General features: G+C 37.8%; 1 protein-coding gene across 1 annotated transcript; it reads left to right on the plus strand.

Moving 5' to 3' along the window:
* Nucleotides 1-509: 509 nt before the first annotated feature.
* LOC126291498 (uncharacterized) lies at nucleotides 510-14,313 on the plus strand. Its single transcript, XM_049985005.1, has 5 exons — nucleotides 510-532; nucleotides 711-793; nucleotides 1,364-1,443; nucleotides 11,763-11,857; nucleotides 12,753-14,313. Exons 1-5 carry the CDS (start codon nucleotides 510-512, stop codon nucleotides 12,841-12,843), a joined length of 372 nt encoding a protein of 123 aa, XP_049840962.1. The 3' UTR covers nucleotides 12,844-14,313.
* Nucleotides 14,314-14,483: the final 170 nt, after the last annotated feature.

A 14,483-nucleotide genomic window follows, 5' to 3' on the forward strand; every position in this document is an offset into this window, starting at 1 on the left:
ATTTTCAATAATTTCGTTTTCCCCCCCTCCCTTTTTTTAATACATATTCTAGATCTAGAGCACTTGATCTCCACAGATTTTTTAAACAATAGGATTACTGAACTAATTTGTAAACTGCATTTGTATAGCAATCATATAATCTGTCTGGAATCGTTCTTAAGTGGTTCCTCAACCCTACTTCATTACGTTATGCTACCATGGAACATTCCATATCCCAGTCAGTTTGCTGCACTAACTGTTAACACTTTCAGAACAATGCCACTAAATGTTACAGGAAGTACTTATGTGTGAAGCTACAGTTAACCACTTTCACTAGGCCCAAATATAATGTGAATTAAAACACGGCTAAAGTACGAAAATTACGGTACAAACCATAGTCGAGACACCTTAATCTCAATGTTCATTCTCTGTTATGTACAAATTTGTTTTTTGTGATACCTACTGATACTGCATACAACATAATGATTTAAGTTTGTCAAAGGAATAACTCTTTATTATTAATTTGTGGGATGTCGAATGAAAAGTTGCAGAAGTGGATGGCTTTGAATAAATTCACAAGAAACTAAACTGATACTTTCAAAGGCATATTACATTGCAATGTTACGAATCCTTTTTCTACCAGCTTAACGTGATTTTTTCGCGGCATATAAACTGACATTTTTCAATAAGATTAATGATCATTTAACAATAAAATAAACAAATAATTGTAGCAAGCAACGAATTTCGTCAAGACAGATATTCATTAAACCTAAGTGCTACAAATTACAAAAATATCAGTGGATTTTCACAATACGTGAATGTTGCAACACGATAAAAAATATGGGCCACGTTATGTTTCGCTCCCCTTTTTCACAAAAATAACTGCAGTGACAAAATACACCAATCCACTTCTTATAAAAACGTAACGAAACATGTCACTAGTATGGTTGAGAAATCACCAAAAAGCTGTTGCCAAACAGATGTTTGTCTTCTCCTGAGTAACTGTACAACTAAAGGGCTGTTGGTGCAAGAAAAACAGGTATTCACTGATGATGCGTAATTCTGGTGCCCATGAAAAAGAGCTGCCAAAACTTTTCACCTAGCCGCAAGGAAAAACGCTAACTATCGTACTAATATAAGGAATTTTGCAGTAACTACGTTATCTGTATGTCTACATGGGTAAAGGCAATATGACAAGACTTTTTATTGTTAAAATTAATAATTGATTTCCGTTATAAATAAGAAAAACAATAACTATCTCAAAAGTTGGAGCGTATGGAGTCTCTCTTATTGTAGATGTAAGATGTGTCATGTGATATAAACACCAAAGATACAAATGTCCACGCCAGGTTCATCTGAAACAAAGAAATCCTATTGGCTCTAGCTACCTTGAAATGCTATTGGTTGGTCTCGTTTCGTGCCGAGTTGTCCCCAACGGCATGTGCTATCTCCATTCTCCACAAGGTTCGTTTACACTTTTTTTCATTTTTCATTTTATTATCTTGCTGTAAATCATTTACATGATGTAGGAATTGTCACAACAAAGTTATCAATCTAGTACAAGTACTCCAGACATAATAATGGAGTATCACTTTCAAGGCATTTTTTAAAAGTGCAAATATAGACATATAAATTAAAATTTTTGGCAATACATTTACACACAATCAAAGTACTCATCTATGTCATAGAAAGTTTTGCTTAAAAGGTAATTTTTTAAGCTCAGTCTTAAATTTTACTTAATCTATTATTTCCTTCATGTAACTGGCAGAACATTGTAAAGTTTTATTCGAAAATAACTTACATGCTTTTGGGTTTTTGTTGTCCTTACCCTTTCTACATACAAATTCTTACGAGTTCTAGTATTATAATTATGGCAGTCCTCATTTGTATGAAGATTTTTTATATGAGCTCTTGTCCACAGAATGCTTTTAAAAATATACAGTGATGGTATTGTGAGTATTTGCAGTTCTTTGAAAAGATGCCTACAATGAGTTCTTGGAGAGTTATGTGTTATGATTCGTATAGCTCTTTTCTGAAGTTTGAAGGTATCTGTTAAGCCTGATTTAGTTTTACCCGAGAAAGCTATGCCGTAAGACACGATGGACTGAAAGTAAGCAAAATACACTAGTCTAGTACAATCTGTGCTGCATACTCTAGCTAATATCCTCAATGCAAAACATGCCGAATTGAGCCTGTGGGATAAGTACTTGAGATGGTCTTTCCAGCTTAAGTTTTGATCAATGTGCATGCCCAAAAACTTTGTGGATTGTACACTCTTTATTTTCTTATCCATTAGTTTTAACTGGAGGTCCCTATCTTGAGTTGCTTTGCCATACTGTATATAATTTGTATTATTTAGATTAAGTGTTAACTCATAACTGGGATACATCTATCGCGACATGTATGAGCAACATGTCAATTTGACATGTCGCGATACATCACCTCATACAAAAATTCACGGAACTTGTATGCAGACCCTCGAGCTCATACATGTCGCGTATTGCTTTTTGTATATCGCTTTTTGGCCATATACGCGACATTTGAAGAACTCGCCAATGTGCAGTACTAACATTTGTTCATTTCCTGTCGTCTTGTCGCCTGCCGCTTATTATGACGATTAGCCATGGAGGTATAAGGAGTATACCTCCATGCGATTAGCGCATGTGTAGTACCAGGCTTTTTGGCGGCTGTTGGGGTTTTGGAGGTACCGACTGTCGTTTGTTGTGTAGGTATTTGTGTATTGTGTCGTGTGTTATGCCCACATGTAATACTTTGAAATTTGCCATGACTTCTTGGTCGAAACAAAATACACTGCATTTTTTAGAGGCAGTGCGCAGGCGTTCATGTATATGGGATGTAAAACTAGGAGACTATAAGAACACTCAGAAAGGTACGGCGAGTGGGAGAAAATTGCTAAGGCATTTAACGTGTCAAGGAAGGAATGCGAGGACAAGTGGCATAATTTAAAAAGCCAATATAGTCGCGAGTTAGCGAAAAGAAAGAGCAGCAACGGAACTGGAAGTGCTACACGCAATGTGCACCACTCTACATGGTATGCTTTTGAAAGTATGCAGTTCATAAGAGACAATTACAAACCACTCTCTCATAGGAACACACTTGAAGTAGTACCAGTAATTAAATTCGTTATATTATTTTATTAATCATATATTTGGCAACATTTTTTCGTGCTAATGCTTTACATAATGTGAATATTTACAATTATTTACAATTTCACTGAAAAACATGATTCTCCATACTGCTACAGTTTGAAGTCCTGAATACTTCAGAAGAATAGAGCATACTCCTTTATGTCATCATTTAACAATGATGTGGAACTTATTTCCCATACTGCCATGGGATGGAGCTCTGAATACTGCAGCAGTATTCAGCATATTCTCTTCTGTTGTCATTCAGCAATGAAGTTCTTCAGGCAGTTCTACGCAGTGGCTCCAACACAGTAGGGGTGTCCCTCCAGGACCCAGGTGTTACGTTGCCATCATCTCCCTCGCTATCATATGTTCCTGCTGGACAGTACCTTTGAGATTTTCTGTTTTGAAGAAAATAATGTAAATAAACACAGAATAGTGCCACCACTGTAGGCTTTTCCAGACTGAGAAGCATTTGCTTCCTCAGCACTCTGTAAACAGCACTTATAATCCCAAATGCATTTTCTATTACTCTTCTTCCTATGCATGCTCTATAGTTAAAAATACGTTGCCAACTATTTTTTTCATGCAGACCTGGAAATGGTTTCACAATATTTTCCTCTAGGCCGAAGGCTTCGTTAGCAACGAAAACATATGGAACAGGCTTGCTCCTACCAGGAAGAGGAGTTGATGGTGCTATATTCAGAGTTTTGGTTTCTAACATTTTGTCTTTAAGGACACCACCACCTGAAATCCTCCTCTGTGTGCCAACATCAGCGTAAATTATTCTATAATTGGCATCAGAAATTCCTAGCAAAACAATGCCGAAGTGCTCTTTATAATTAAAATAAACTGTTCCACTGTTGGGTGGTGCCACAATGTCAATGTGCCTCCCATCTATAGCTCCCAAACACCTGGATAAATTCCATTTTTCTTCATATACTTTGGCAATTTTCAGCCATTCCTCTTCAGTAGCAGGAAGCTGGAAACAAAATTGTTACTTTTTTAATTTAATTTACGCATCGACACTCAAAACATAACCCCCCCCCTCCCTGTAAACATGGACCTTGCCGTTGTTGGGGAGGCTTATGTGCTTCAGCGATACAGATAGCCGTACCATAGGTACAACCACAACGGAGGGGTATCTGTTGAGAGGCCAGACAAACGTGTGATTCCTGAAGAGGGGCAGCATCCTTTTCAGTAGTTACAAGGGCAACAGTCTGGATGATTGACTAATCTGGCCTTGCAACACTAAACAAAACGGCCTGGCTGTGCTGGTACTGCGAACGGCTGAAAGCAAGGGGAAGCTACGGCCATAATTTTTCCCGAGGGTATGCAGCTTTACTGTATGGTTAAATAATGATGGCGTCCTATTGGGTAAAATATTCCGGAGGTAAAATAGTCCCCCATTCGGATCTCCGGGCAGGGACTACTTAAGAGGACGTTGTTATCAGGAGAAAGAAAACTGGCGTTCTACAGATCGGAGTGTGGAATGTCAGATCCCTTAATCGGGCAGATAGGTTAGAAAATTTAAAAAGGGAAATGGATAGGTCAAAGTTAGATATAGTGGGAATTAGTGAAGTTTGGTGGCAGGAGGAACAAGACTTCTGGTCAGGTGACTACAGGGTTATAAACACAAAATCAAATAGAGATAATGCAGGAGTAGGTTTAATAATGAATAAAACAATAGGAATGCGGGTAAGCTACTACAAACAGCGTAGTGAATGCATTATTGTGGCCAAGATAGATACGAAGCCCACGCCTACTACAGTAGTACAAGTTTATGTGCCAACTAGCTCTGCAGATGACGAAGAAATTGAAGAATTGTATGATGAAATAAAAGACATTATTCAGACAGTGAACGGTGACGAAAATTTAATAGTCATGGGTGACTGGAATTCGGTAGTAGGAAAAGGGCGAGAAGGAAATGTAGTAGGTGAATATGGATTGGGGAGAAGAAATGAAAGAGGAAGCCGCCTGGTAGAATTTTGCACAGAACATAACTTAAACATAGCTAACACATAAAAGAAGGCTGTATACATGGAAGAACCCTGGAGATACTAAAAGGTATCAGATAGATTATATAATGGTAAGACAGAGATTTAGGAAACAGGTTTTAAATTGTAAGACATTTCCAGGGGCATATGTGGACTCTGACCACAATCTATTGGTTATGACCTGTAGATTGAAACTGAAGAAACTGCAAAAGGTGGGTATTTAAGGAGATGGGACCTGGATAAACTGAAAGAACCAGAGGTTGTACAGTTTTTCAGGGAGAGCATAAGGGAACAATTGACAGGAATGGGGGAAAGAAATACAGCAGAAGAAGAAATAATGGGTAGCTTTGAGGGATGAAGTAGTGAAGGCAGCAGATGATAAAGTAGGTAAAAAGACGAGGGCCAGTAGAAATCCTTGGGTAACAAAAGATATATTGAATTTAATTGATAAAAGGAGAAAATATAAAAGTGCAGTAAATGAAGCAGGCAAAAAGGAATACAAAAGTCTCAAAAATGAGATCGACAGGAAGTGCAAAATGGCTAAGCAGGGATGGCTAGAGGACAAATGTAAGGATGTAGAGGATTATCTCACTAGGGGTAAGATAGATACTGCCTACAGGAAGATTAAAGAGACCTTTGGAGATAACAGAACCACTTGCATGAACATCAAGGGCTCAGATGGAAACCCAGTTCTAAGCAAAGAAGGGAAAGCAGAAAGGTGGAAGGAGTATATAGAAGGTCTATACAAGGGTGATGTACTAGAGGACAATATTATGGAAATGGAAGAGGATGTAGATCAAGATGAAATGGGAGATACGATAATGCGTGAAGAGTTTGACAGAGCACTAAAAGACCTGAGTCGAAACAAGGACCCCGGAGTAGACAACATTCCGTTGGAACTACTGACGGCCTTTGGAGAGCCAGTCATGACAAAACTCTACCATCTGGTGAGCAAGATGTATGAAACAGGCGAAATACCCTCAGACTTCAAGAAGAATATAATAATTCCAATCCCAAAGAAAGCAGGTGTTGACAGATGTGAAAATTAGCGAACTATCAGTTTAATAAATCACAGCTGCAAAATTCTTTACAGAAGAATGGGAAAACTAGTAGAAGCCGACCTCGGGGAAGATCAGTTTGGATTCCGTAGAAATGTTGGAACACGTGAGACAATACTGACCCTATGGCTCATCTTAGAAGCTAGATTAAGGAAGGGCGAACCTAAGTTTCTAGCATATGTAGACTTAGAGAAAGCTTTTGACAATGTTGACTGGAATACTCTCTTTCAAATTCTGAAACTGGCAGGGGTACAATATAGGGAGCGAAAGGCTATTTACAATTTGTACAGAAACCAGATGGCAGTTATAAGAATCTAGGGGCATGAAAGGGAAGCAGTGGTTGGGAAGGGAGTGAGACATGGCTGTAGTGTATCCCCGATTTTATTCCGTCTGTATATTAAGCAAGCAGTAAAGGAAACAAAAGAAAAATTCGGAGTAGGTATTAAAATCCATGGAGAAGAAATAAAAACTTTGAGGTTCGCCGACGACATTGTAATTCTCTCAGAGACAGCAAAGGACTTGGATGAGCAGTTGAACGGAATGGATAGTGTATTGAAAGGAGGATATAAGATGAATATCAACAAAAGCAAAACAAGGATAATGGAATGTAGTCGAATTAAGTCGGGTGATGCTGAGGGAATCAGATTAGAAGATGAGACACTTAAAGTAGTAAATGAGTTTTGCTATTTGGGGAGCAAAATAACTGATGATGGTCAAAGTAGAGAGGATATAAAATGTAGACTGGCAATGGCAAGGAAAGCGTTTCTGAAGAAGAGAAAATTGTTAACGTCGAGTGTAGATTTAAGTGTCAGGAAGTCATTTCTGAAAGTACTTGTATGGAGTGTAGCCATGTATGGAAGTGAAACATGGACGATAAATAGTTTGTAAAAAAGGAGAATAGAAGCTTTTGAAATGTGGTGCTACAAAGGAATGCTGAAAATTAGATGGGTAGATCACATAACTAATGAGGAAGTATTGAATAGAATTGGGGAGAAGTGAAGTGTGTGGCACAACTTGACTAGAAGTAGGGATCGGTTGGTAGGACATGTTCTGAGGCATCAAGGGATCACCAATTTAGTATTGGAGGGTAGCGTGGAAGGTAAAAATCGTAGAGGGAGACCAAGAGATGAATAGACTAAGCAGATTCAGAAGGATGTAGGTTGCGGTAGGTACTGGGAGACGGAGAGGCTTGCACAGGATAGAGTGGCATGGAGAGCTGCATCAAGCCAGTCTCGGGACTGAAGACTACAACAACAACAACAACTCAAAAATTCTCAATACATTAAGATGCTTTGATTATAATGTATGTATATAACATATAGCTCACTTTGCCTTAGAAGTGTGTTATGTATTTTAAAGGTCATGGAAGCTCCAGCCACAGAAGGAGATTGTGAAGGAGAAGGAAGCATTAGTTTCCCTTTTGATGTAACAGAAATGGAGGAGGTGACATTTGCCACGCCCGCAAAGACATTGTGGAAGTGGGAACCACTCCAGTCAACTCTGTGCCTCCACATGAAAGTGGATCTGCAACCGTGTCACCCTGTATCACTCCAAGTCCGAGAGGATGTGGTAGTTCAAGTGCACCGAAGAGAGCCAGGAGATACCTGGATGAAGACCGTGAAGGTCTTTTACAGACCTTAAGAAACGTTGGAAATAATTTAGCAGGCAGAAAAAGGGAGCAGTTTTCCCATTTGGGTAACTTTGTCACCAATAAGCTCCGATTTCTTTATGAAAATGGCCAAACTAGAATTATAAAAGGCTTGAGAACGGAATATAAGGATGTTTGCAGTAGGCAAACGATGAACTAATAAATGCAAATGGAACATAATTTATGGATTCTTTAAAAACATGTATAAATGTTGAAATGTGCATCTCATGTGCTGTCAAATACTACTTATTAAAACTAAATACAAATTAATGTTGTTGGATATCTTTACTGTGCAGAAAGTGTCCTCAGAAATTGTGATATCGTATTACTGAGTGAAGCATGTCAGTCGTTCCAAAGAACTAAAAGCGAACCCATTTCAGCAAAATTTGAGAAATTTATGGTGCAAAATGTATGTGCCGTTAAAATTTTCAATCCTATTCCAGCAGCCTCGCATGGTAATGTTGGCAACATCAACGACACTGTAGAAAATTTGTGCTGCTGTTCCTGGCTGACAGTAACTTGTATGTACACTCGTCTGCTCGTTAAAAGTAATTGCCTTCATAAACTGAAGATTTCATGACAAAACATTTGAGTTGTCAAGCGATTGCTAATGCCAACGTCTCGTACATGATTGTCGGCATTAACATCCCTTGTCAACATTATCACGCGAGGCCGCCAGAATAATAGCAAAAAATTTATATACGTGCCAGATGCATAAAAAAATTATGTAATGTATTACATACTCTGATATATATAAAATTTTTACCATCACTTCTTGGAATAAAACTTGCACAACGGCCTCGCAAACATGAAGAATAATGTTGCATATGGCACTTTTTGGTATTCTATGCAGATTCATTAATGTCGAAAAGGAATCCCCAGTGGCCAAAAAACGGAGTGTTACTGCCAACTGATCCTCTGGGGGAATCGCTTCCCGAAAGTTTGTGTTGGTTTTGGACACAAGAGGAGCCACAAGAGATAACAAACCGCGGAAATCCTCCATACTCATCCTAACATAATTTCTAAAATATGCGCCATCGTCTAGCGTTACTTCCTGAACGAACATTGCGTAAGCTCAGTGAGTAGTGTGTTTGCACAGAAACACTCTCGCCCACCATCTACGCTTGCTCCGCCTTTTCTTCCTATCATCTTCCAAAAGAGCTAGTGTACCAGCACATAAAAATGTGAAATCTTCCAAATCGTCGTCGGAAGCCATCGCACAGTGTTACAGATCAACCAGTGTAAACGCACGCTCATACATATATGAGGTTGATACTTGTTAAATCATAAAAGTCGCGATACATGTCGCAAAGTCGCATATACATGTATCTCATACATGTGCCGATACAAATCGCAGTGTAAACGCAATGGTTGGTCTCGTTTCGAGCCGAGCTGTTACAAAGGCAAGTGCTATCTTCACAGAACAACAAAAATGACAAACGCAACTCCCGTGTCAAAAGTGGGAAACACAGACCGGCAGCAGTGCCTCAAGTGGTATGGATATGAACTAAAATATGTAAACATTGCAGGTGGCATCCCCTCCTAGTTTACTTACGTTGTAGGTTTTTATTTTAATTCTACTACCTTATTTTTTTGGGCGTGCTATGTAATTATTTTGGCTGGCATCATAAAATTATTGAAACACAGCTGTACTACAGCAGAGAGAAACCTATTCAGTAATATCTTCAGTCTATTTTTGATGTTTGCGTCTGACAGACAAGAAAACATGATAGGAGCAGCGACTGTCAGGCGCAAAAGTCAAAAATAGAAACTTCCCAGCAGGTTAAAACTGTGTGCCGGACCGAGACTGCAACTTGGGACAGAAAACTTCACTGCAGAGTGAAAATCTCATTCTGAAAACATCGCCCGGGCTGTGGCTAAGTCATGTCTCCCCAATATCCTTTCTTTCAGGAGTGCTAGTTCTGCAAAGTTCGCAGGAGAGCTTCTGTAAAGTTTGGAAGATTGGAGACGAGATACTGGCAGAAGTAAAGCTGTGAGGACGGGGCGTGAGTCGCGCTTGGGTAGCTCAGGTGGTAGAGCACTTGCCTGCAAAAGGGAATGTTCCCGAGTTCGGGTCTTGGTCCAGCACATAGTTTTAATCTGCCAGAAAGTTTCATATCAGCGCTGCAGAGTGAAAATCTCTTTCAGTCATAAATAGACTTTTAAATTGACATGCTTATATTGTTATCTACAAACATGTAAAAGCTCCAGCATGTTTTATGGTTCATAAGAACTAGATGCAACACTTGTAACTGAGGGTAAGTCGAAACAATCTTGTAGTGTAAATAATTGAAGCAAAAGAAAAATAACACTGTAGCACTATACTGGACTACAAATATTCCTGAATAATGTCATAATTTTTACGTCATACAAGCTGCTGGAAAAATGGAGAGAAAAGCCTATTATTAAGCAACAGTTAAAGAGGTTCAATTAAGAAATATTTATCACAGTATTAATTAATGAAGAATTCTAAAATTTGTTACAACTATGTTTCAGGACTATAAGTTCTGAGTAACTGCTGTAAATGCTTCAACACAAAAAGAAAACAGCAATATCAAATACCAAAAGCAGGAAAGGTGGATAAAAACAGTGAAATGAAAACAAAACTTACTTTTTATTTCTCAAGCACACAAGAACATTTGCCATAGCACCACTAGTGCTTGCCGGCCGCGGTGGGCTCGCAGTTCTAGGCGCGCCGTCTTGAACTGTGCGACTGCTACGGTCACAGTTTCGAATCCTGCCTCGGGCATGGATGTATGTGATGTCCTTAGGTTAGTTAGGTTTAAGTAGTTCTAAGTTCTAGGGGACTGATGACCACAGCACCCATGGTGCTCAGAGCCATTTGAACCACTAGTGCTTGGTAGGCCCAATTCACTATTAACAACAGTGTCACCTGATTTCGAAACACACCCCTTTTCTTTATGCCTACTTTCATTCATAAAATCATCTTCAAAAAAATGACATTTACAAACAAAATAAGACGTATAGTTCACATCTGGTAACAGTTTACACTCTTCCACTTTAGAAGCAACTCTTGAGGTTATTTTGGAAACCTGTAGAAAGACTTGTTGCAAATTTCCTCTGTGGAACCTTTATAATAACCAGATGAACAGCCAGGGAACTTGCAGGAGTATTTCAACGTCAATCTGTTGTGATGAATATCCTGAAAAAAACATAAGTCATAATTAAATGAAACTACTACAGACTTGTCAAAGTTATTTAAATAAACAAACGGAAACCACATTGCTTAATTCACAATAGAAGAGAATACATTTCATTTATAGGTTACGAGATTATGTAATGAAATATTAAATGTCTTACCTTACAGTTAATTGTGGACATTTTCCAGCAGGAAATCTCTTCAATTCCACGGAGAACTTTATGAATTTAAAGTAAAGAATCTGTTTATAATGAAGATGAGTAGTACGTAAATATGGAACAAATACAAAGACGACTGTAACCGAGGACCACAGACTTCACTTAAGAGCAAGAGAATATTTCTTAACATCCTCCATTGGAGTTTAGACAGCTCTCATTGGCCAATTCCAGCTTTGTTTGACCCCTAGCGCCTCTAGTGGTCTGGAATGGAACTACGTGGCTTGTTGCCTCTTAGCCCATATAGCTTTCAACCCGTGGCTATCTCTTTCAGTGTGCCGCCCAGGGGAGTGAAACTCATATAGGGATTTCCGGTAACACGACGTTGGTTTGGTCCCAGGCCACTTGGAGTGCTGCAAGTTTAGCAACTTATAGTCTCGTGTTCCTATTGGATGACGTCTTCCATAATTGTTTTGGTATTGTAGCAACATGATCGTGATTTTTCGTTTAAATTGCAGTGGAAGTATGTTGCTATTATTCTGCTTAATTTTTGGATGCATTCGTAATATTTGATGGTGTGATGTTTCAGTATTTACTTTTTTACTTTTGTTTCATATAGAACACGAGGCTGTATCATCACATTACTTTCTGTGGACCCTTGTATATTTGTTCCTGCAAAGAAATACAATTTCCGTTGCTCAGTTTACTTAAAGGGTAAGTATATTTCTTATTTCTGTTCATATTTCGTTGTATTTCATAGAGAATCCCATGCTAGCAGCTTTTGACATAGTTGGTATTCAACTTTCCGAATCCTGTAATGAAATATAATTTTGCTTTGCTTCATCTTTCTTTTTGCCACAAAGTACTCTTAATGACACAATAAGTACCATTTATAGTGCCGTTTACTACATACCAAATATTGGACATGTTACGTAATGCTTCGAGTGTGTTCTATTTCCCGTTTTCGACAGTAAATATTCTGTGCAGTATATAACACTCTATCCAGGTAAGAAGTGTTTGTTGCTGTTGTATCGACAAAGGTTGTGTTCTCACAAATAAGGCATATGTTTGGAAGTCACATAGCAGGTCCTTCAAGCAGTTGGACATTTACACGTATTATTGTGGCAATATCCAATGCAGTAGAAATCTTCTCACACTTTAATGCTCAACACAATGTAATACAGATTTACAGCTGTAACTGTTTCTGATAATCTACAGTTGAATTTGGTATCTAGATGCTGAAATATACTGAAATGGTATAATAAGCAGTGTTTCTACTGCCTGATAGCACTGTTTAACGAAGTTGTGTTGAATATAGAATATACTGCAACAACGCTCACGCAGTTATACATAGAGTGATGTGCATATCCGTAGTAGAAATGAGAATCTGTTTCGTTTTTTCACTATTTTGTAGCAATACCACATCAGATTACAAGCCATGATAACAGTTATCAATACTTCAGTACAGGATAGTTGCATTTAGACATAAGCTAATACGATTTTTGATAGTGAAAATAATTTCACATTGAGTTTTCTTCAACATTAATCAATGTAAACCATACCTGATCTTTTTTCTCGTACCTAATTTTTGGTTTGAATAACATTTCAGACACATGAGGATGGATCATACAGGAAGAGAAGAATCCGCAAAATTTAATTTGAACCTCACAAAGCAGCAAAGTTTGAGTACATCAGTATAGTGTTTTTTTTTGGCTAAAAAAATGTTTCAAAAATCTACCCAAATTAAAAGCACAACACTTTAACTTTTCTGATTCCCATGTCAAAATGAAGGTAAAAGTTTCTGCTGCACAAATGAGCCATACTGTTGCAGCTGCAATTGAAACATATGTTTCTACTCACACATTACCATCTGAAGCTATTCATACAGCTGAGTTTGTGGAAAAGGTAGATATTCTCTTTGATTCACTCAACAGTAATGAGCAATATCCCAGAGATGGGAAACAATTGAGGTGTGCTTTATCAGAAAATTCGCCACATTTAGAAATGTGGTATAGCATATTGAGGGAAATAGGCAACTGGCAAATAATAGATTTGAAATGGGAAGAAACAAGAGTAATATGTTTAGCTTCATAAAAGGTTGGCAGATTACATTGCAGTCTATTATTTTCTTGTGGAAGGCCATGAAAGTGGTTGGCTTTAAGTACTTAAATTTAAATGCGTTCAATCAAGATGCTTTAGAAAATTTCTTTTGTTGCATAAGACAACATTGTATTTCTAATACAAACCCAACTTGTTTTCAGCTTGTACAAGCTCTGAAGACTTGTGTTGTCAATCATATGACTTTGCCTTGCAGTGTGTGTCACTTTTTGGCAGCTAGTGGTAGGAGTGAACATTTAAGTGAATGTGAGATGAATGACACTGATAGACCTGAGCAAATTTATTCTTACTCAGATGGTATCATCGAGTCTTAGAAGATCAACAATCCTTAGCCTATGTAGCAGGCTATGTACTAAAAGGCATAGATGTACAAGATGATTGTGAAACATGTAATACCAGTCTCTACTCCTCTGATGTGACTGAAAATCGTTTGTTTACCTCATTTAAACAGAATAGTGAGGAGCATTCTCATTTGAAATATGCAAGTGAAAGGGTCATAATTTTCCTAAAGGCACTCCATGATCAGCTGTATGAGTATCTAAATAGTCATGGTCACACAACAAGACTACACGATAATTTTTAAAAAACATTTGTTCTGTCTCATACAACAATTTATAATAAACGTGACATTGAAGAGAGACTTCTGAAGACAAGTATTCCATTTATAATATACAAGTATGTGAAAGAAAAGAAATTTACAAACGATTGGAAATTGTTTATGCAACAACTTAAAAAGGCGTTCAAATCTTGTTAAAAGACTTTGTATTTTGTTTATTATGTGTACAAAGAGAGTAAGCTCCCTATACATATACAAATGTTGTGTTAAAAAAGCAGAGAATTACATGTTCTTGTATCAAAACATGTCTTTGATTTGTTATGACAAAAACTGGCAATTCAGCAGGAACATAACTTAACACTTCCTAGATGTGATGATTGGGTTTTAAAAGTATAATGAATAAAGTGCTGTCAAGGGGAATTTGTGTTAATTTTCAGTAGTGTACCAAACAAAGTTTTCGAAGAGGAAGTAAATAAATAAAAATGTTAAAAATAAATGTTGTACCAGCGCCTTCTTTCATTATTTAAACATGATGGGTGTTGCCAAAATAACAGCCAAGATGGGGAGAAAAGAAAAAAATGGTGTGTTGCAGTTCATTTTCTTTGTATGTCTCATTGGCAAAAAACATTTTGGCTACATTCATGGAGTGTCTATCTGCTCTGCCCC

This window comes from Schistocerca gregaria, chromosome 9, assembly GCF_023897955.1.
Source record: "Schistocerca gregaria isolate iqSchGreg1 chromosome 9, iqSchGreg1.2, whole genome shotgun sequence".
Lineage (NCBI taxonomy): Eukaryota > Metazoa > Arthropoda > Insecta > Orthoptera > Acrididae > Schistocerca > Schistocerca gregaria.